The 22,583-nt window shown below is 40.5% G+C and overlaps 1 protein-coding gene across 1 annotated transcript in view; it reads left to right on the top strand.

Moving 5' to 3' along the window:
- MRPL3 (mitochondrial ribosomal protein L3) overlaps nt 1-22,583 on the top strand; it is a 115,004-nt gene that overhangs the window by 71,478 nt on the left and 20,943 nt on the right. The window contains exons 7-9 of the mRNA XM_040432837.1: nt 10,731-10,839; nt 15,909-15,986; nt 16,530-16,607. Coding sequence (XP_040288771.1) covers nt 10,731-10,839; nt 15,909-15,986; nt 16,530-16,607 — 265 coding nt within the window. The remainder of the gene's footprint in view (nt 1-10,730; nt 10,840-15,908; nt 15,987-16,529; nt 16,608-22,583) is intronic.

The following is a 22,583-nucleotide window of genomic DNA, read 5'->3' as shown; positions in this document are numbered from 1 at the left end:
TGTACATCAGGCCAATGGCTCGCAGGCCACTTAAGCAGGAGAAAAATCACTTGGTGAGAACTGCCTTGTAAGAACTTTTAATAATTCACCCTTTCCCATCTCAACAGAAGAGCCGCACTTCCCAATGTTAACCCATTCCCTCAAACTGCCGGACAGATGGCAGGGGCTAGATCTCTCGTTACACGTATCGTGAAAGTGCTGAGCAACACAGAGTTACTTCACTGGAATAAATGAACAAATTGCCCCATTACTCTTCTCATTACTTTACTCTGCCCTTCTTGCCTGCACCAGTTTATTTTTCTTTCAGGGCTAATACTGCAAAGTGCTTAGCAAATTGTATCATTGTCATAATGGACGTCTTGTATATCTAACCTGAAAATAGCTGTACATGTGCTAGGTAAACTAGCAATATATGTACCCAGCCAAAAGAAGTTAGTGTGTGTATATATACACCAATCAGTCTGCCTGATGCCATCAAACAGCTCCGAACTTCACAAGATCTCTGAAGGTGTCCTGTGCTATCTGCCCTCAAGACATTAGCAGCAGATCATTTAAAGGGGCTGTCCCATGAAAAATATTCTTTTTTAAACCAGCGGCTGGATCTGAATAATTTTGTAAATGCATGTAATTAAAAAAATAATAATTGTATAACCACAGAACTAGTCAGTAAAATATATCTGTATAGCGCCAACTGCTGGTTGTTCTTTTAGTCCACCTCACAGAGGTGGTCGCACGTGCTCTGTCACCAGCCATATCTTCTGTTAGAAGCTGTGAATGTTATATGGGAAAAGATGCAGCAGATTGAACACACCCTGAGCTGCCAGCTTGAAATAAGTCTAGCAGAACAATTGCGGGAGATGTCTGGATCCATGTGAGGTACAGGGCTTTTGTAAGAAAGAGATTGTCATGTACTATATAATGTCAGATTTTTTAATCAATCATGGCCTAACCTGTTTAACTCCTGTAAGTTGTTAGGTGTAGCCTCCATGGATCTGGTGTGATTTTTCAGCATATCACACAGATGCTCTGTCGGATTGAGAGCTAGGGAATTTGGAGGCCAAGTCGACATGGGGAAGCTACTAGACCAGTATCAAAACGCATTGCCAATAAATATGCCATCCATTTATCTTGGACTCCTTGGACTTCCTTTTACCAGCAGCGTCGGGACATTTGCCTCTTTTTCCTATATTACTTAGGCTACTTTTACACTACCGTTCAGAGCGGGTCCGTCTGATGTCTGCTTAGACGGATCCGCTCCTATAATGCAGACGTTTGTATCCGTTCAGAACGGATCCGTCTGCATTATAGTTTGGAAAAAAATTCTAAGTGTGAAAGTAGTCTGAACGGATCCGTCCAGACTTTACATTGAAAGTCAATGGGGGACGGATCCGTTTGAAGATTGAGCCATATTGTGTCATCTTCAAACGGATCCGTCCCCATTGACTTCCATAGTAAGTCTGGACTGATCCGCTTGCCTCCGCATGGCCAGGCGGACAGCCGAACGCTGCAAGCAGCGTTCAGGTGTCCGCTTGCTGAGCGGAGGCTGAACGCTGCCAGACTGATGCATTCTGAGCGGATCCGCATCCACTCAGAATGCATTAGGGCTGGACGGATGCGTTCGGGGTCGCTTGTGAGCCCCTTCAAACGGAGCTCACAAGCGGACACCCGAACGCTAGTATGAAAGTAGCCTTACTTAGACGCTGGAGGTATCCAGCAACCTCCTGGGCTTTGGTGTAGCAGTTGGAAAGAAATCTTTCTATCATACTTGCCTTAGTCAGACTTGTGCCTGGAATATGCACCTCTCAGAAAGGTGAGCACAATACCTTTAGCAGCTACTACTTTGTTTTTGGGTTTACCGTTCTATGTAGCCTTGTGTTCTTTTATATTAACTGTGAAGTCAACACCTTGAACTCTGTCATGTTCCTGAAACCTTTCCTGAATAATTTTTGCAGTGTGGCAGGGCGCAGTATCCGGTATGCATGCATGACTAGGGACTGATGAAGATGGCTAAGTGCGGCATTTGACAGTCCCCACAAAGTGAATGGAGCCATAGTAATGCATTTTCACCACCGATCTATTCACACAGATCACTCTAGGACTCCCGTTCTCATGATCGGTGAGGTCCCATCAGTCACCAGTGACTAGGTGATAGATGTTGGTTGTGGGCCAACTCCTTTAAGTCGCATGTTTCTGCACCATTACATGACTGTCACACATCAGTAGAGGTGTTAGGCCCCTTTCACACGGGCGAGTATTCCGCACGGATGCGATGCGTGAGTTGAACGCATTGCACCCGCACTGAATCCCGACCCATTCATTTCTATGGGGCTGTTCACATGAGCGGTGATTTTCACACATCACTTGTGCGTTGCGTGAAAATAGCAGCATGCTCCTCTTTGTGCGCCAATAGCTTCATAGAAATGAATGGGGTTGCGTGAAAATCGCAAGCATCCGCAAGCAAGTGCGGATGCGGTGCGATTTTCACTCACGGTTGCTAGGAGACGATCGGGATGGAGACCCGATCATTATTATTTTCCCTTATAACATGGTTATAAGGGAAAATAATAGCATTCTGAATACAAAATGCATAGTAAAATAGTGCTGGAGGGGTTAAAAAAAATAATAATTTAACTCACCTTAGTCCACTTGATCGCGCAGCCCGACTTCTCGTCTGTCTCCTTTGCTGTACAGGACCTGTGGTGAGCATTCATTGCAGGAACAGGACCTGTGGTGACGTCACTTCAGTCATCACATGGTCCATCACATGATCTTTTACCATGGTGATGGATCATGTGATGACCAGAGTGACTTCACCACAGGTCCTGTTCCTGCAATGAATGCTCACCACAGGTCCTGTTCTGCAAAGAAGACAGAAGAGATGGCGGGCTGCGCGATCAAGTGGACTAAGGTGAGTTTTAAAAAAATGTAACCCCTCCAGCGCTATTTTACTATGGGTACCAAACACACGCGATTTTTCTCACGCGAGTGCAAAGCGCATTACAATGTTTTGCACTCGCGCGGAAAAATTGCGCGTGTTCCCGCAACGCACCCACACATTTTCCCGCAACGCCCGTCTGAAAGAGGCCTTAGGCTACTTTCACACTGGCGTTTCTGTGTCCGCTTGCGAGATCCGTTTCAGGGCTCACAAGCGGCCCAAAACGGATCAGTTCAGCCCCAAAGCATTCTGATTGGATAAGGATCAGAAAGCATCAGTTTGGCTCTGTTGCACCTCCATTCCGCTCTGGAGGCGGACACGAAAACGCTGCAAGCATGCCTGACAATGCGGAGCCAAACTGATCCGCCCTGACTTGCAATGTAAGTCAATAGGGATGGATCCGTTTTCACTGACACAATATGGTGCAATTGAAAACGGATCCGTCCTCCATTGACTTTTAATGTAAGTCAGGGCGGTTCCGTTTTGACTTAGACTTTTTTTTAAAAGAATAATGCAAATGGGTCAGTTCTGAACAAATACAAGCGTTTGCATTATCGGTGCGGATCTGTCTGTGCAGATCCGCACCGAACGCAGGTGTGAAAGTCTCCTTACTGAAGTTTACATTGTCTATTGGATGTGATTCCAAATGTTAACATAGTAGTTTGTAAAAGTCAAAGTAGAATTCTACTTGTGTTATATGCTTTGATCCAGTGCATAGTTTTTGTAGTGTTCTGTATATATTCCAGCAGATTTTCTCTTCATATTTTTTTATCTTGGTGGTTAGAAAATGAACCAGTATGTCTTCCTTTGGTGCCGTCTTGTGAATGTGCTTTTACGTCTGACTGCATGTGTTGCCCCAGGGATCCTGTTTAGCCATTCTCTTGGGAGACTGTAGAAGAGACTTGACTGTAATTGACGGGATTCCTCTGTTCTTTTCCTGGGTTATGTTAGTATATGGATTTTTTTATATATTTTTTTGCAAATTTGACATTCTGCTCTTTAAGTGAACCTGTCAAACCACACGTATAGCTATGGATTTCCTCAAACGGCAAATAAATGACCAGCATTGAAAACACCAGACTGTATTTTCTGATTACCGTTCTTTGGAAAGGAATTTATTTTGCCATGCACCCCAGAATTCTGGCTTCTAAAAGTCGCAGAATAAGGCTGCTAGGGAAAAAAAATGTCAGTGTCCTCCAAAGGTGTTTTTATGACGTCTTGGGAGACACATTATGTGCCAAAAATAAATCAAAATATAAGTAAAAAGAAAATAATACAAATAAAAAACAGAAACCGTTGCCATAGTTGCCCCATTCACTAAAACCAATACATGTTACATATCAAAACGATCGTCACAAAATACGGAACCCATTGCAATAATTAATTTTTGTTTCAGTTTTAATATTTAAATAATTAAAAGCTAGAATTTCCCTTGAGGAAGCTGACGCGAAACACTTGTCAGGGCTTTTTTGGAGCTGCCACCAACCAGGTCTATATTTTAGTATGCTGATGGTTTGAGCTTTGGTTTTTAGGAGGGTGAACCACTTGGTCTGATCATGTATGTATGTTATTTTTGCTTACATCCCACCCTGCTTATACTATTGCTTTATGCAGCTAACAACATTTGACCCCTCGGTTTGGTTTGGCACTCTTCATGTGTTTGTGTTTGTCATTGCCAACCCATTTTTGTGTGTATTTAATTGCTTTTTATCAACTTTAATAGAGATATGTTTTGATATACTTTTTGTGTGTTTTGTTACATACAGAGTGCTTTTTTTTTTTTTCCCATATAGGATTTATTATTTCAGACATATTATGTGCCAGAAATAAATTAAAATAGAAGTAAAGAAATAAAAAAATGCTAATAAAAAATGCCATCGCTAACAAACGGTTGCCATAGTTCCCCCATTAACTCAAACCTATACATGTTACATATGAAAACAATTGTCACAAAACTATTCATTTTTGTTCCGGTTTTAATATTAAAAAAATTTAAAAAGCTAGAATTTGAAAAAAAAAAAAGACTAATGAGAATTAGCAGTTTTCACTAAATTAAACCTAAAAAAGGGGGGGGGGAAATATAAAAAAAAAAAACATGCTAATAATAAGTCTCATGTGTCAAGTAAAAACATCGCAAAAATTGTATTGGTAGTCCAACAAATAAAAAGTTAGGGTCAATAAACCACCGCGTGCCCAAAATCACGATAAATTGCCTGGACATTCAGTCCTTTTTTAGGCCCAGTCATGAAAGGGTTAATGAGTTTCACACCAGTAGAGGGTGGTGTAGAAAGTGTAGTAAATTCTCTGTTCAGAAATGCATCAGATTTATCAACCAACATGAGCCATTTGATGCATATTATTCCAATGCAAACTCAAGAAATACTTACATTAAGGCCTCATGCCCACGACGTGTGCGTTTTGCGTTCCACAAACCGTGGATCCGCAAAGTACAGATACAGTCCATGTGCTGTGCGCATTACTTTTACGGACCCATTGACTTCAGTGGGTCCATGGTCCACATTTTGCATATTTACAGATGCAGCAGAGCTAAACTTGATAATTAACACGTTTAAGTAAAGAATGGCAAGAAAAAATTTAATATATTTTCATGGATTTCAATGTCTTTTGTTACGGGATAGCCAAGATAACACTTGTTATCAGACTCAATTTTAGCTCTGCTACATCTGTACATATTATTTTTGTGGAACTGACATACAGATGCAGAAAGAACAAGGATGAGCCATGTTCTTTCTGTATCCAACTGTACGTTCTGCAAAAAGATAGAATGTGTCCTATACTTGGCCGTAAAATGCAGACCATTGACCCATTGAGGTCAATGAGTCCATGAAAAAATGTGGATGCAACCCAGACTGTATCCGTATTTTGCAATTTGCGGACATTAAAATACATACAATTGTGTGAATGAGGCCTTAAAATTCCCTATTAGACTTCTTCTAAGTGTAGCTTACAGAAGTAGTCATAACCATAAAGGGGTTGTCCCACAATGGACATTTATCTTCTATCCAGTTGATAAATGTCTGACCACTTTTGGCTCCACCACTAGGACGTCCACTTATATCCAGAAGAATTTGAATGGAGGTCGAGCATGTATTCTGCTGCTACTGTATATTCATTACCTATAGGAAAACAGCCAAGCACTGTATTCACCTGTCTGTCAGCCCCATTAAAACTCCACAGCTAGGAGGGAAAGTAGGCTCCGGACTCCGACTCACCGAGTTGGTCCTATGGATAGGTGATACATTTCTATTGTGGGACATCCTCATTAAAAGTTATAAAACTGATTTTGTACAATTGATTGTAGCATAGTTTGAATTCTGATGGTTTGGTAATTCTTTTTCTTGAGAGAAACAGACCATTATTTTTCTAAATTGACATACCTTGTATAGATTAATTAATAGCCCCTTTCAGATCGTTGGTAATTTATATTTTCCACATTCAAATACTTGCCGTAAAGTAAATCACCTATTATCATCATGTTGTTTTAGGTCCTAAGTTATGTGATTATTTTCTTAATATATCTTGCAAGAAGCTGAATCTCTTCCTTCCCCAGCAGACTTACTGTATTTTTCACCCTATAAGACTCACCTGCCCATAAGAAGCACTGGTTTTAGAGGCCACCAATCCGACCTCAGCTCAGACCCCCAATGTGAATGACCCCCATTCAGACTCCCATGTTCAGAGAAGACAATAAAAAAAAAAAAAAGTTTGCCTCTCCTGCTCTGGCCGCCGCTGCTTCTGACATCTATTACTCTTCTTGCACGGTGACACGATGTCTCACAGCGTGAGGTCACCGAGCGCTGATGTCTTCACATTGTGTGCTAGTCATGGCACTGCGTCAGGAGCCTGCAGCAGAAGACTAGAAAGCAGTGAGTACAGAGCCCGGGGAGTGTTTCATTCACCGCTTCCCAGTCCTCCTGTACTAATGAGCGCTTCCATAATGGAAGCATTCATTAGTATTCTCTCCATAAGACGCAGTTTGGGGAGAAAAAGTGTGTCTTATAGGGCAAAAAATGGAGTCGTTTTCAAATATAACATGCTGGCTACCTGCAGCTGCAAGATATGCTATACCTGAAAACCACAAGGGTTTCAGGTATGGGATATTCTGCAATAAGGGTTCCTATAACCTCTACTTAGTAACTACCGTACTTGCTTTTAGTTCTGGAGCATCCATTCTTTAAACACTGTGTTTTGCCTATTACTTTATTATTCCTACTTTAATAAATGGCAGCAGTCTGCACTGTCGGTCCATCTGGGTGTTACCAGTCGGGGATGTGTCCCTGCACAGTCTGCCACATGGGCAGCACTAATTGCATAATGTCAGGACCCAAACTGGTAACACCCATATGGACCTTTATTGCAGGTAATTCATGCATAAACTTCTGGTAGGAATAATGAGGTACAAAAATTAACATAGACTCATAAGAATAGATGCGCCAGAATTATTATTACATGGGTAATGCAAGTAGTTACTAAAACAGACATGTCAGGAGAGGGGAGAGGTCCTCTTTAACCCCTAATCCCTGACCTACTGTATATTAGACTTCATTTTCTGGAGTTGATTGTATGCTCTCCGTATGCGTCTGTATTACGCTGTGAGGCACTATATACTTTTTGATAAGCAGTGCTTCTAAGGAAAAAAAATTAGCAATGTGACGTGCAACGGAGCATGATGGATCCATATTAGCTATGAGCAGCCGCAGCATCCAAACCGTAGCTTGGCTACTATACATTTATTTGGTACTTGGAGTAATTTATCAGATGTATATGTATTTTTCATTCCTTACTGAGTGCTATGAACTGCTTATATACTTGAGTTTACTGCTTTTGCTTTCAGGCGGAGCATTTAAAGCTTTTACCGTTTATAATGCGAACTAAGCCTGAAGCAGATGTCCGCGCAGCCTCCTGTCTAATAGACGGCATTATCTGCTATTAGATCTTGTGTATAGAGTCCTCTGTGATCCTATTGACAGGCGATTCTGATATCCCATCACTTTATCTCCCACAGCTTAGTCGCAAAGAATGCACGTTTTGATATCTGTGTTTTTTTTATATGAACTGAAATAGTCCGGTAGCTAGGTTTTTGGGTTTTTCTATGGCTGCCTAACAAATATTTTTCTTTCCGCTGAGAATGCTTGGACTGGCACGGACTTCTGTATCTGTATATGTATTAAATCATGGATACACGTGAAAGTGTATTCAGATGTCATCACACCGAGGTCAAAGATATTGTTTTGAATGTATTAAAATTGTACATTGTGAACTGTGAGGGTGCACGTTAGATGCCTCGGGTAGTGCACATGATTTAGGATAACCCCACTTTGTTCCACTCAAAGGCCAACACATTAAATTCAGATACCCTAATTTCCTCATTTAGTTCTGTTAGTTGATGCTCGATATAGTCTGTAGAGTACAGTGAAAGGTATGTGAAATGCATATGAGCTTATTTCCAAAAGTTTCTAAAACTCTGCAATTTAATGTGGTTTTTGATCAAAGTCACCCCCGTCAATCCTGTTTGGTGGGGCGGCACTGAACCAGCATTACACAGAACTACAGTGAAGGGTCATGCATAAATTGGTTGGTTTGCCACCTGAGAGTCTTGGAAAGTTGGGTGACAACTTATATTTACTGTGGCCATATTGGTTGTCAACCATTTTCTCCTGAAATATCAATAGCCATGTTTGTCTTATTTTTTGTATTATTTTTGTGCCATGCTGTTCTTGGCATTTTAGTGACTGCACAGTAATCAATATTAGTTCCTACATGTATTAAATAGGCTAAGGACCAAAGCATATTGTGCATTTTTAGTGTACGGGAAGGTAAAAAAAAAAAAAGCCGCAGAGAGATCTAATTAATTTGGGACATACAATTTGCTTGCTAACCCAGTTTCCAGGTGATCTGTTTGTGACATTATATAATGAGCACTGCTTGAGTTGGCATCATCAGGTGAGCGGTCCCAGTGGGCATCATGCCTGCTAAAATACATCCATATATTTAGAGAGGCAGCTGCACAGAGCCCTGCCCAGTGAGTCCCCTAATTGGCATTTTACTGCTGTTCAGGACTGTTCCATTTCAGTGCAGATTTGTGAAACCCATTTGTAATATTACACTGAACAATTATATGATGCATGTTATGACACTGACCTCATTTCTGACACCTGATGCCAGCTTACATGCACCTGGGAAATGTTCTGACATATCAGACCGCGTAGTTGTCTGTAAATGGCCGCTAATTTACGAAGATGACCTCTTGGGGCATGAAGAAGCAGTATCTTCGACAGTAGGGATATTTGTGTTAGTGACCCTATTCCCTCACATCTCCTCTAGTCTGGGCCCCCAGCTTTTACTGCTTGCATAACTAAAATATGTAACCCCTCTGTCGTCTAGTATCTTCCTTTTCTCTTTCAAACATTCTGTCATAAACCCACCCGTCCTGCAGTCAACTCTCTCATCATCTGATTTCTTTCTTTTAACTCTCTATGACCTCTTGCAATGTGGTTTCTGCTCTCTACAGAAACCGCACTTGGCAAACTGTCAAATGATCTTCTGAAGACTAAATCCAATGGTGACTACTCTCTACTTCTTCTGGATCTCTTTGCAACATTTGACGCTGTTCACCTCTTACTCCTACCCAGCATGCTTTACTCTATTGGCTACACTCTGACGACTCTTTCAGTGTATCATTTACTGGCTCTACTTCTCCTCCTCCTCCTCCCTCTTTCTGTTGGGGTTCCTCAGGGTTCAGTCCTAGGTCCTTTACTCTTTTCTCTCTATGCAACCCCTATTGGACAGACGATCAGTAAATCTGGCTTTAAGTAGCATCTCTATGCTGGCAGCACCCAACTATATACCTTATCCTGTGATATCACTCCAGCAGTACTTCAAAACACCAATGATTGTCCTCTGTCTCCAATATAATGTCCTTTCTGTATCTGAAACTAAGTTGTTCAAAAACTGAACTTCTAGGGTTTTCTCTTTCTACCAACCTACCTAAACCTTTTGCCTCTCAGTATATGGCACTACCATAACTCCTGGGCAGCACGCCTGCTGTCTTGGGGTTATGTTTGATGCCAATTTATCCTTCACCTCCCTATATTCAATCACTTGTCCGCCTATGCCACCTACCCAATGTGAAGCATTGACTGAAGGGAACACTATTTCACACACTGCTCTGATCAGAGCATAATGTAGAAAAAACTACCAGTACTATAAGGGTCCATAGGTAACATGCACCAAAAACGCAACCATTTGTCCATTAACTCCGTCCCTATATCCGTACATGTACAGCAGATGTTGAGTCTTTTAAGATGGAGTCCACTCAGAAGCTTAGTGGGCGCCATAGTCACCGTGTGCCTGCTGTATTACACAGGAGGCACAGTCCATTATCAGCAATGACCATGATTGAGGGACCTGTTCGCTTTCCATGGCATACTCTGGCCTTCTGGAGGCTCCAAGGCCTGCCACAGCTATGGAGCTCTCACACAGCTCTGTTGACGTAAATAGAAAAAAGTTAGGGGGGTCAGAATATGGCAATGAAAAGAAAAAAGAGAGAATGAAGTTAACTAATTTTTTCCCAGCTTCCCACTGCATCATATGCAATATTAAATGTTGCCATTAGATTAAAAAAAAAAAACGCCTTCATACGGCTATATGAGCTTAAAAATAAAAAAGTTATGGCTTCAGAAAGGCAGCGATTAGAAAACTAAAAAACAAACTCCTTGCATTCATTGATGTAGAGAGGTTATGTTTTGTAGTAATCTGTTTCCTTTTCTTTCAGAATTGGTAAAGGATTTCAAGGAGTCATGAAGCGATGGGGATATAAAGGCCAGCCAGCATCACATGGACAGACTAAAACACACCGCAGGCCGGGAGCTATTGCTGCAGGTGTAAGTCAGTCAATATGTTCAGTATTGTATGGTGGACAAATAGCGTTTTTATTATTAGCATGTTTGAAAATGCTGCCGTTAAGCCCAAAATATCACTCTCTTGTTCACACTCACAGGGGCTCAGATACGGGAATATGGTTAAAGGGATTGTCCAGGATTCGGGTCCATTCACACATTCGCATATGGATCTGCATCCGTTCCTCAATATCGGGAACAGGTGCGGACCCATTCATTCTCTATGTGCTCTCCGCATCCGCATTTCCGGAGCGCGGCCCGAACTTCCAGGCAGCGGCTCCGCAAAAAAATAGAACATGTCCTATTTTTGTCCGGACAGAATAGGCACAAGAATAGGCAGTTCTATTGGGGGTGTCGGCCGGGTGTATTGCGGATCCGCAATACACTACGGACGTGTGAATGGACCCTTAGAAAAACATGGCTGCGTTATTCCAGAAACACCGATCGCGGGGCAGCCGCAGCGGATCGCGGACCCTGCCTTCTGAACGTCCATTCAGAGATCGCAGCTGAAGACCCTGCCTTCTAGATCGCTGTTTACACAGCGCTCAACGATCAGGAACGGCTATGCTGCTTCCTGTCCCGGACCGGTGGTCATGTGATCGCCGGGGCAGCTGACGGGTCTTCCATAGAAGTCGATCAGCCCTGCACTGAGGCTGTACAGCGCTGTATTATGCTGTACAGCCTCTCTGGGGGGTGTATTTCCACTGTAACTGGGGCTACTATGTCCGCCCCAGTTACAGGAGAAATCAATAGTTAAAAAAATTAAAAATGAAGATAAATGTCCCCCAGAGGTCTTGTATGACCTTATGGGAGACACAAAGTGTAAAATAAAAAAAATGTAAAAAATAAAGTGTTTTGAAAAAAAAAAAAAAGTTCACATTCAAGAAAAAAAATTCTCCCCAAATCAGTTATTTAAAAAAATTTAAATAGAAGAAAAAGAAAAAAATTGACATATTTGGTATCACCATGTCTGCAACGACCGCCTCTATAATAATAATATATGATCTAACCCATCAGGTGAAAAATAATAAACATTGCACCTCCCAAAAAACATAATGTTAATCAATGAAAAAGTCGTATGTACCCCAAAATGGTAGCAATAAAAACGTCGCCTCATCCCGTAAAAAGAGCCCCTACACAAGATCATAGCCAGAAAAATAAAAAAAAATATGGCTCTATGAAAATTGCAACACACAAACATGATTTTTTTCTAAAAATGCTCTTATTGTGTAAAATGTAAAAAAATAAATAAAAATAGACATATTTGGTATCGCTGCGTCACAATTGGCTCTACAAAAATATCACATGATCTACCCCATCAAGTGAACGGTGTAAAAAAAAGACATTTATAAAAATTATGCCAAAACTGTTTTGTCACCTCACAAAAAACATAAAATCAATCAATCAAAAAGTGGTATGTGCCCCAAAATGGTAGCAATAAAAACGTCACTTTGTCCCGCAAAAATCAAGCCCTCATACAAGACTATAGCCAGAAATTAATTTGTGTAAAACGTAAAAATAAAAAAAAACATATTTGGTATTGTTGTGCTCGTAATGACCAGATCTATAAAAATATCACATGATCTACCCCATCAAGTGAACGGTGTAAAAAAATTTTTTTTTTTTTTTTACACCAAACAGCTTTTGGACTTCACCTACCAAAAATGAGATAATAAAAAAAAAGTGACATTTTGAAATTTCACCTCTATTTTGCTTTATAATTCCTGTGGAATACCTAAAGGGTTAGCAACATTTCTAAAACCAGTTTGAGGGGTGTTGTTTCTAAAATGGGGTCAGTTATGGGTTCGTTTTAGTATGTAAGCCCCACAAAGTGACTTCTGAACGGAATTGGTCCTTAACTACTTCACATCTGGGCCATTTCCCCCTTCCTGACATAGCCTAATTTTGCAAATGTGACGTGTCACTCTATGTGGTAATAACTTTGGAACGCTTTTACTTATCAAAGCCATTCTGAGACTGTTTTCTCGTGACATATTGTACTTCATGATAGTGGTAAATTTTATATATTTCACCTTTTAGTTATAAAATAATCCCAAATTTACAAAAAAAAATTGAAAAATTTGCAATTTTCAAAATTAGAATTTCTCTGCTTCTAAAACAGAAAGTGATAACTCATAAAATATTTATTACTTAACATTCCCCATTTCTCTACTTTATGTTGGCATTATTTTGGAAATGTCATTTTATTTTTTTAGGACGTTAGAAGGCTCTAGAATTTTAGAAGCAATTAAAATTTTTAAGAAAATTTCCAAAACCCACTTTTTAAGGACCAGTTCAGGTCTGAAGTCACTTTGTGGGGCTTACATAGTGGAAACCCCCCATAAATGACCTCATTGTAGAAACTACACCCCTCAAGTTACTCAAAACTGATTTTACAAACTTTGTTAACCCTTTAGGTGTTCCACAAGAATTAAAGGAAATGGAGATGACATTTCTAAATTTCACTTTTTTGACAGATTTTCCATTTTAATCAATTTTTTTTCTTTAACACAACAGCCAAGCAAAACTCAATATTTATTACCCTGATTCTGCGGTTTACAGAAACACCCCCTATATGGTCGTAAACTGATGTAAGGGCACACGGTAGGGCGCAGAAGAAAAGGAGTGCCGTATGTTTTTTTTTTTTCCTGAACTGGTTTTTAGATGGCATGCCCCATTTTAAGCCCCCCTGATGCACCCTTACAGTAGAAACTCCCAAAATGTGACCCCATTTTGGAAACTAGGGGATAAGGTGTCCGTTTTATTGGTACTATTTGGGGTACATATGATTTTTTTGTTGCTCTATATTACGTTTTTTGTGAGGCAAGGTAACCAAAAAATGGCTGTTTTGGCACTGTTTTTATTTTTATTTTTTTACAGGGTAGATCATGTGCTATTTTTACAGAGCAGTTTGTTACAGTGTTCACCTGAGGAGTTAGGTCATGTGATATTTTTATAGAGCTTGTTGTTACATAAGTGGCAATACCTAATATGTATACTTTTTTATTTTTTTATTTCACTTTAACACAATAATAGCAGTTTTGAAACAAAAAAAATGTTTTAATGTCTCCATGTTCTGAGAGCTATAGTTTTTTTTTTTTGTTTTTTTTTTAAGCGATTTTCTTATTTAGGGGCTCATTTTTTTTTTTCAGTATGAGGTGACTTTTATTTTTACTATTTTGTGGGACATACGCCTTTTCGATCACTTGGAGTTGCACTTTTTGTGATGTAAGGTGACAAAAATGGCTTTTTTGGCACAGTTTTTATTTTTTATGGTGTTTATCAGACGGGGTGGATCATGTGATATATTTATAGAGCCAGTCGTTACAGACGCGGAAATACCAAATATGTAAAAAAAAATAAAAATTCTATTTTTAATTTATGTATTTTTTTTATTGGAGATTTAATTTATTTTTATTTTTTACGTGTGAAACCTTTTTTTTTTTGTTTACATTTTTTTTAAACACTTTATTGTTTTATTTTTTTATTTTACACTGTGCGTCCCCCATAAGGTCATACAAGACCTCTGGTGGACATTTTACCTTCACTTTTTTCCTACCATTGATTTCTCCTGTAACTGGGGCTGACACATTAGCCCCAGTTACAGGGGAAATTCACCCTCCAGAGAGGCTGTACAGCAGAATACAGCACTGTGCAGCCTCAGTGCAGGGCTGATCGAGGTCTGTGGAAGACCCGACAGCTCCTGCACTCTCCCGACCCTGGCGGTCACATGACCACCGGGCCAGGACAGGAAGTGGCATAACGCTTCCTGATTTGTATACACAGCGCTCGTTGAGTGCTATGTATACAGAGATTTAGAAGGCAGGTTCACCTGGGAACTGTCCCTGCCTTCTCTCTGGGTTTCCCTGCTGTCACTGACAGCGGGCCCCCGCTAGGCAGCTGCATGATTAGTTTGCAGCTGCCATCTCTGAATGGACGTTCCAGAACTTCCATTCAGAGATAAACATCCACCCATAGGACGTTTATATCCTATGAGTGGATGTGAAGTGGTTAAAAAAGTTGACTTTGGAAATTTTCTTAAAAATGTAAAATTCTAAACCTTCTAGTATCCTAAAAACTTTTTAATTACATTACTAAAATGATGCCAACATAAAGTAGACAAATGGGGAATGTTAATAAATATTTTATGAGGCATCACGATCTGTCTTAAAAGCAGAGAGATTCAAATTTAGAAAACATTTTTTCACATTTTCGTTAACTTTTGGATTTTTTTTTATAAATAAAGGTAAAACATATTGACTCAAATTTACTATTAACATGAAGTGCAATGTGTTACGAGAAAACAATGTCCAATTGCCTTGGATAAGTAAAAGCGTTCCAAAGTTATTACCACATAAAGTGACACGTCAGATTTTCAAAATTAGGCCTGGTCAGGAAGGGGGTAAATGGCCCAGTCTGGAAGTGGTTAATTTGCCCAATGTGTGCAATGCTGGATTTGGAAATGGCACATGCTCTTATTTATAAAGCTTCTGCCCGTCTTCTTTTGGAGGCTTACACCATGTCACATTTTTATTAAGCATGCACAGCATTTTCAAGATGGAAAAAAACCTCTCAATTTGCTAGGATACTATTAGGCTACTTTCACACTAACGTTAATATTTTCCGGTAATGAGATCCGTCATAGGAAAAAAATACTGGAAAAAAACGCTTCCGTTTTATCCCCATTCCTTGTCAGTGGGGACAAAACATAACTGAACAGAATGGAATGCTCCAAAATGCATTCTGTTCCGTTCTCATACCGGAGAGCAGCCCTAGGATAGATGTGCAGTATTGTCATTTGCCACTAGGTTACGTTATAACCGAGATCTCCAGTGGCGAGCCGCACAGCAGGGGAACATAGGCCACTCGTTGAACACCTCTGATTTACTAAGACGTGTCGGGAAAGATGACAGGCCTTTTTTAGAAGTGGGTAAGAGCAAAATAGTGATTTACTCTGGGCAACGCGGTTTTATAGCTGGTTAAATATGGGAAATATGCAACGTTAATTTGTGCTTTAGCCTTCTTAGTGAATATATTCATGTTTCTTTCCACAGGACCCGGCTCGTGTGTTCCCAGGTACAAAAATGCCCGGTCAATTAGGAAACGTTTACAGGACTGCTCATGCCCTCAAGGTGTGTTTTGCTCTAGTTGGGATTTCTGGGCCTTTTTTACAGGCTGTGACAACCTTCAGGGGGCGATCTTGTTAATAAATGCATTTTACTCATTTTGGGCTACAAATAATTTTTTATTAAAAGTATTCAGCAGGTTTTGTCATAAACGGTTAACTTTGCCTAGCTGTGAGGATCTTGCTTTCACTTTGAGCCGTTATCTGCTGGCTATCTATATGCCTTATCTTTGAACAACTAACAGCCACATATCTTATAATTGAGCTATTATGAGTGTTTGTAAGGTCAGAGATAAGGAACCATCAGCCTAGCTGACTCATGGGAAACAGTATAAACGCAGCCTGGTACTAGAGAATCTCAACCCTGTACGGAGAAAGAGACTGCACGTTTTAATAAAGACCAATTGAAACAATGATTTTGAGCCTAAAATGAGTGCAATGCAATAATAAAAAATGCCCCCAAAGGAGCCTATAGCTTTTAACAAAATGCTTTGCTAGCTTTTTTTGCCTTCCTTTAAAATATGTGTGCATTGGTATTCAATTATCTTAGGTATGGAGAGTGAATACAAAACACAACATCATTTACGTCAATGGTTCAGTCCCTGGGCATACAAATTGTTTAGTTAAGGTAAGATTTTTGTTTTCTACAATATATTGTACTTGTTCATGCGGTTGAATAAAATATAGCCTTTTTTGTGTGATTGTAACCCTTTGGGGCAAACAGAGGTCAGAAAGGTTGTATTTTCATGCCAGATCCTTACTCCACATAATGCAGTTTTATGTACGTAACTAATGTTATGTTTGCATCTGTGCAGATGTTTTGTTCGGGGCCTCCATCGCAGATTCCTTCAAAAAGAGAGGGTAAAAAAAAGTCTTTCATGCAGGACTTTTTTTTTTTTTTGTCCTGTTGAAAAGCAGCTTTCCAAGCAGAAACTGAATGAACCCCATTATAGACAGTGGGGTCTGTTCAGCTCTGTTTGGTTAAAGGGTTTGTCCCACTAAAAATATTTTACATTTTTCAACCAGCACCTGGATCTAAATACTTTTGTATTTGCATATATTTAACAATTTAGTGTAGCCACTGAGTTATTCAGTGAACTGTATTTTTATAGCGCCACCTGCTGTTTGCGCTCTAATTGCCGTTAGAAAGAATGCTCAGCAGACAGAGCGCACACCCCCTAAGCTGACAGCTTGAAATAAATCTAGCAGTGAAATTGGAGCAAGGATTGAGGAGATCTCTCGATCCATGTGAGGTAGAGGACTGGTTCTGAGTTTGTTAGAAATAGATTGTCATGTACTATATGGTATCATATTTTCTTTTTTTTTACATTAATCCTGGGATAACCCCTGTTATTGGTTATTTTCATTGGTTTGCTCTGCTAACTGTGCAAACCCAGCCCAAAAATGTATCATATGCCCTAGTAACAGTAGCAGGCCGGTTATAGTGGTGGGAGACTCTGTGGTTCTCCATAAAAAGAAATGGATGAACAACCTCTAAAGAAGTAGATTACAAAAACGCTGTTTCAGTAATGCTGATAATTTCTTAAAGAGAAAAAAAATAGCAGGGATACTTCAAAGGTTTGGCCACACGGGGCAGACTTGTTGCCGATTTTACCCTGTACTCGCACCGAAAATCATTTTACACTAAAAATTTGTTTCACATTCTGTGGATGCGATTTGTTCAAAATCCAATCCTCTTTGCTAGTACTGTAAAACTCTGTGAATTTGCCACACAGAACCACTGCATATCCACCCTGTGTGGGTGTTCTGCATAAATGGAGTATGAGAGATGAGCAAAGCTGAAGGTTGAAGTTTTGACTTTTGGTGAACTTTCTGTTTCTGATCCTTATTTCCCCATTTAAGACGAGAGACAAAAAAAAGTAATATTTTTGCCTCCATTGCCTTACATGGCTAAAAAGGGGACACCCAGCAGTTGACAAATCACTTTGATCCCACAAGCTTGCTCATCTATGCTAGGATATGTTGCAGAAATAACTATTTTTAGATTAAATTTATGAGGAGAATCAACACATCCAATTATATTTATCTGTAGTTTTAAATGTTTATGCTGTTTTTACATAAATATTAGACATATGAAGCTGATTTTGGAAAAATATTGCCAATTTATTGAATAGTACCCTTCCTCTGCCAGATGTACACATCAATTTTTATTTTATTTTTTTACTAAATCCCATTGATTATTGGTTGCTCAGAGTATGAATTCTGGTGTGCCATAGTACTGAATATACCGTATTTTCAGAAGCATAAAAATAGAAAAAACAGGGTTTACTATTGATGACCTACAACTGATATGGTATAGACACAGTACAAAAGCTGATGCCCCATAAATTTGTCATTTGCCACAGATCTCTATCATTATTATAGAGAGCGGGGACGGACTGGGAACTTAAAGTGGCCCTGAATAAAAACTATAGGTGGCCCCAATGTTGTAGGTGGGTCCAAACTAGGGATCGATTGATATCGATTTTTTTAGGGCCGATACCAATAATTTGTGAACTTTCAGGCAGATAGCCGATAATTTATACCGATATTCTGGTAATTTTAATTAAAAAAAAAAAAAAAATTCCTACACAAATCTGCTGAAAATGTATGTTTATTGTTAACGTGTTGTTGTTTTTTTTTTTTTTTTTTTTTACTAACTTTTAGCCCCCTTAGGGACTAGAACCCTTGTCCTATTCACCCTGATAGATCTCTATCAGGGTGAATAGGATCTCACACTGTCCCTGCTGCTCTGTGCTTTGTGCACAGAGCAGCACGGAGCTTACCATGGCAGCCAGGGCTTCAATAGTGTCCTGGCTGCCATGGTAACTGATCGGAGCCCCAGGATTACACTGCTGGGGCTTCGATCGGAGGAGCAGGGGACAGGGGATCCTGTGGCCACTGCCACCAATGATTAATACTGGGGGTGGGGGGGGGCGCACTACGCCACCAATGATTAATACTTGGGGGCTTGGGGGGGCGCACTGCGCCACCAATGATTAATACTGGGGGGCTTGGGGGGGGGCGCACTGCGCCACCAATGAAGAGAAATCTCTCATTCATATACAGAAGGCGGGAGCTGGCTGCAGAATCACATAGCCGGCTCCCGACCTCTATGAGCGGTAGCTGCGATCCGCGGCACCTGAGGGGTTAACTACCGCAGATCGCAGCTACTGCTCATAGAGGTCAGGAGCCGGCTATGTGATTCTGCAGCCAGCTCCCGCCTTCTGTATATGAATTAATAAGAGATTTCTCTTCATTGGTGGCACAGTGGCCACAGCCCCTCCCCTTCTCTCGTCCTCCTTCTTCTCACTGGCTGCAGCGGTAGCAGCACAGGGGGGAGGGAGACACTGCTTCCTTCTCCCCTGTGCTGCTGAGGGAACACTGAGAGCGCTGACAGCAGCGCGATCTGTGTTCCCAATACGTTATCGGAATATCGGCAAAATAGATGCAGATACCGATAACGGTCAAAATACTGAATATCGGCCGATAATAACGGTAAAACCGATAATCGGTCGATCCCTAGTCCAAACTGACAAAAGGTGGAGCATCACAATTTGTCAGGGTCTTTAATACCATAGCGCAGCACAGAATACCATTCCAAAGAATCGAATACAACAGTGCAGCACAAACTACCTCCCTAGAAGCTGTCTCTCTGTGGTGACCAACAGTAGCTGCCATGTTCGGTTCTCCTTCTCATCCAGTTATCTCGAATATGGATATGGAGCAGGGGGCTTAGGGGCTGAGGTGTGGGCCACAACACCAAGCCAGCCCTACCTACCTTCAACATGCTTCCTGGATACCCTCTAATAATAACCCCTATAGTTTCCCCAATAGCACGTTCTCAGCCAGCAGCAGTGAGGGTGGCTCGGGTGGTCCTATGGGGCATCGGCCCACTAGGAAAATTCCCTGTAAGGTCTATGGCCAGTCCACCCCTGCAGACAGACTTGCTGCCGGTGCTGACCCAGTTAGTAGCAGTAATAGGAGTCTGGAGTTAATGGGATGGAACTGTCCCATGCACAACATGGAGTGGGCTGGCTACAAAGGTCCTGGCAGGGCAGGCACCACACATTTACTCTGCTGTGTGTACCTGTATGTGTGTGCACATCTGCACACTGAACCGTCGCACTTTACAGAATTGTATATAAAATGTGACCGTACAGTGAACAAAGAAGAGATTACGTACAATTATATGGTGTGTCCTCACATCTGCACTGCCAGGACCTTACTGTAACAGAGCTCAGAGTCTCCTGCTTCTAATGCCAGAATTCAGACTACTAGATTGACCAGAAGGTGGCAGCACAAGATCGAAGAGAAAATATGTGTCTGATAGTTCAAAAAATACTGCAGCTTTCTTTTTAGGTATTTCACAGACAGCATTACCTCCAGGTGCTGTCTGCGTGCCCCACTAGATGTTTAAAAGTGAGAGCAAGAGAGCAGGTCTGGTTGCTTGGTTTGTCTCCCCTGAAACAGATTATAGAGTTAGGGTAAATGCACACGTTTAGAGTTTGTGCACAGAATCCGCACTGAAATCCGCATGTATTTGCAGGAAAATCCATGCGGACAATCCACATCAATTGGTGCTGATTTACATGTGGATTTGCTGTGGATTTTACTCTCCCCATTGAAGTGAATGGAGGAAATACAGTCAGGAAAAATAAAACAAGTTTAAAATCCGCACCACAGGTCAAAATCCGCATGGAAAAAAATCTGCATCGTGTACATGAGAATTTAAAATTTTCATAGAATACAATGAGCATGACATACATTGTGGATTTTCCGCACGTAATCCTGATTGTGTGCATTTAGCCTTGTAGTTAAGGGGTTTTCCAACTTCAAAAAAAAACTGCTGCCGATAAACAGGAACACTCGTGTGGCATTTTATCATTGATCGGTACTTCTTATAGTGGACATGCATTCTGCTTGTGCACCATTTCAAGCAGTTTTGTAAACCTTTGAGAATGCATTCAGTACCATTTATGATACACCTTGGACGTTGCCCTGGGTTCTGGAATAGCGCTTTTTCGTTTTCACCCTAGAGAGATCTCCAGCTCTGATGTAGCAAGTTTTTTCACAATAAAAATGGCTAAAAGCTGAACATATCTTTTGTATGCAGAGAATAGCCTGTGACCTGGTTCTCTCTCTATTACATGACCAATTTTCTTGCTAACAATCTTAACAAAGTTCAGCTCAGCAATTCTGTTTCTGTGTATGGGCTTTTTCTGCTGAGGGGGAGCTTCAGCGCCCTTTCAAGGACTGTATAAAATGCTTACGGTTATTATTCTGAAAACTGGATGCAAAGACTGTATGCAATAGAAAGCGTTGAAAAATTTACTTTTATATCATTTTCTATATATGGTTCCTTATTAAATGTGAAAGAGGTTTGCCAGTCTTTAAAAATGGTGTGCAAATCTTTTAAATGCAATGTGATTTATATTTTTTACTTACTATTGCCTTTAACCACTTGCTGACGCAGCGATTTTGCGTGTTTTCATTTTTCGTTCCCTGCCCGCCGGGAGCTATACCTCATTTATTTTTACACTCACATAGCCATAAGAGGGCTTGTTTTTTTGTGGTACAAGTTGTACTTTCTAATGGCACTATTTAATATGGCATATAATGTAGTGGGAAGCGAGAAATAAAATTGCAAATGGGGTGGTATGTGAAAAAAATTGCAATTCCGTCACAGCGTTTTTACGGTGTTCACTATACGGTAAAACTGACTTGTGCTCTTCATTCTCCAGGTCAGTACGATTATGGCAATACCACATATATTTAGTTTTAATACTAGGAAAAAAAAATAATTTCATTGCCATATTCTCAGCCCATAACTTTTTTTAAGGTTATCTCTACAGAGATGTGTGAGGGCTTATTTTTTGCAGGATGATCTATAGTTTTTGATAGGTCACACATGATATATATTTTCTCTGCCTGCTATCTCTACTGCCCTCCACTGACCCTCCAATGTGTTTTGCACGCGCGTGATAAAAAACAGACTGTGGTACCCATACCCGAACTTCTTCACAGAAGTTCAGGTTTGGGTTAGTTGTAGTGTAGATTTTACTATTTTCCCTTATAACATGGTTATAAGGGAAAATAATAGCATTCTGAAAACAGTATGCTTAGTAGGTGATCAATTGAGGGTTAAAAAAAATAAAATAATTAACTCGACTTCTCCTCTTGATCGCGTAGTTCCCGGTCTCTTCTTTACTTCTTTAATGATGAACTACCGGCTAGGACCTGTGGTGACGTCAGATCACATGCTCCAATCACATGGTCCATCACCACGGTGATGGACCATGTGATTGGAGCATGTGATCTGACGTCACCAAAGGTCCTTTAGCCCACAGCTCATCATTAAAGAAGTAAAGAAGAGACCGGTAACTACGCGATCAAGAGGAGAAGGTGAGTTAATTATTATTATTTTTTTAACCCTCAATTGATCACCTACTAAGCATTCTGTTTTCAGAATGCTATTATTTTCCCTTATAACCATGTTATAAGGGAAAATAATTCAGTGAATAGACTGTCACCTAGCAACCATGCGTGAAAATTCCACCGCATCCGCACTTGCTTGCGATTTTCACGCAACCCCATTCACTTC

The sequence above is a fragment of the Bufo bufo genome, chromosome 5 (genome assembly GCF_905171765.1).
Source record: "Bufo bufo chromosome 5, aBufBuf1.1, whole genome shotgun sequence".
Classification (NCBI taxonomy): Eukaryota; Metazoa; Chordata; class Amphibia; order Anura; family Bufonidae; genus Bufo; species Bufo bufo.
This window is presented reverse-complemented; position numbering and strand designations above follow the sequence as displayed.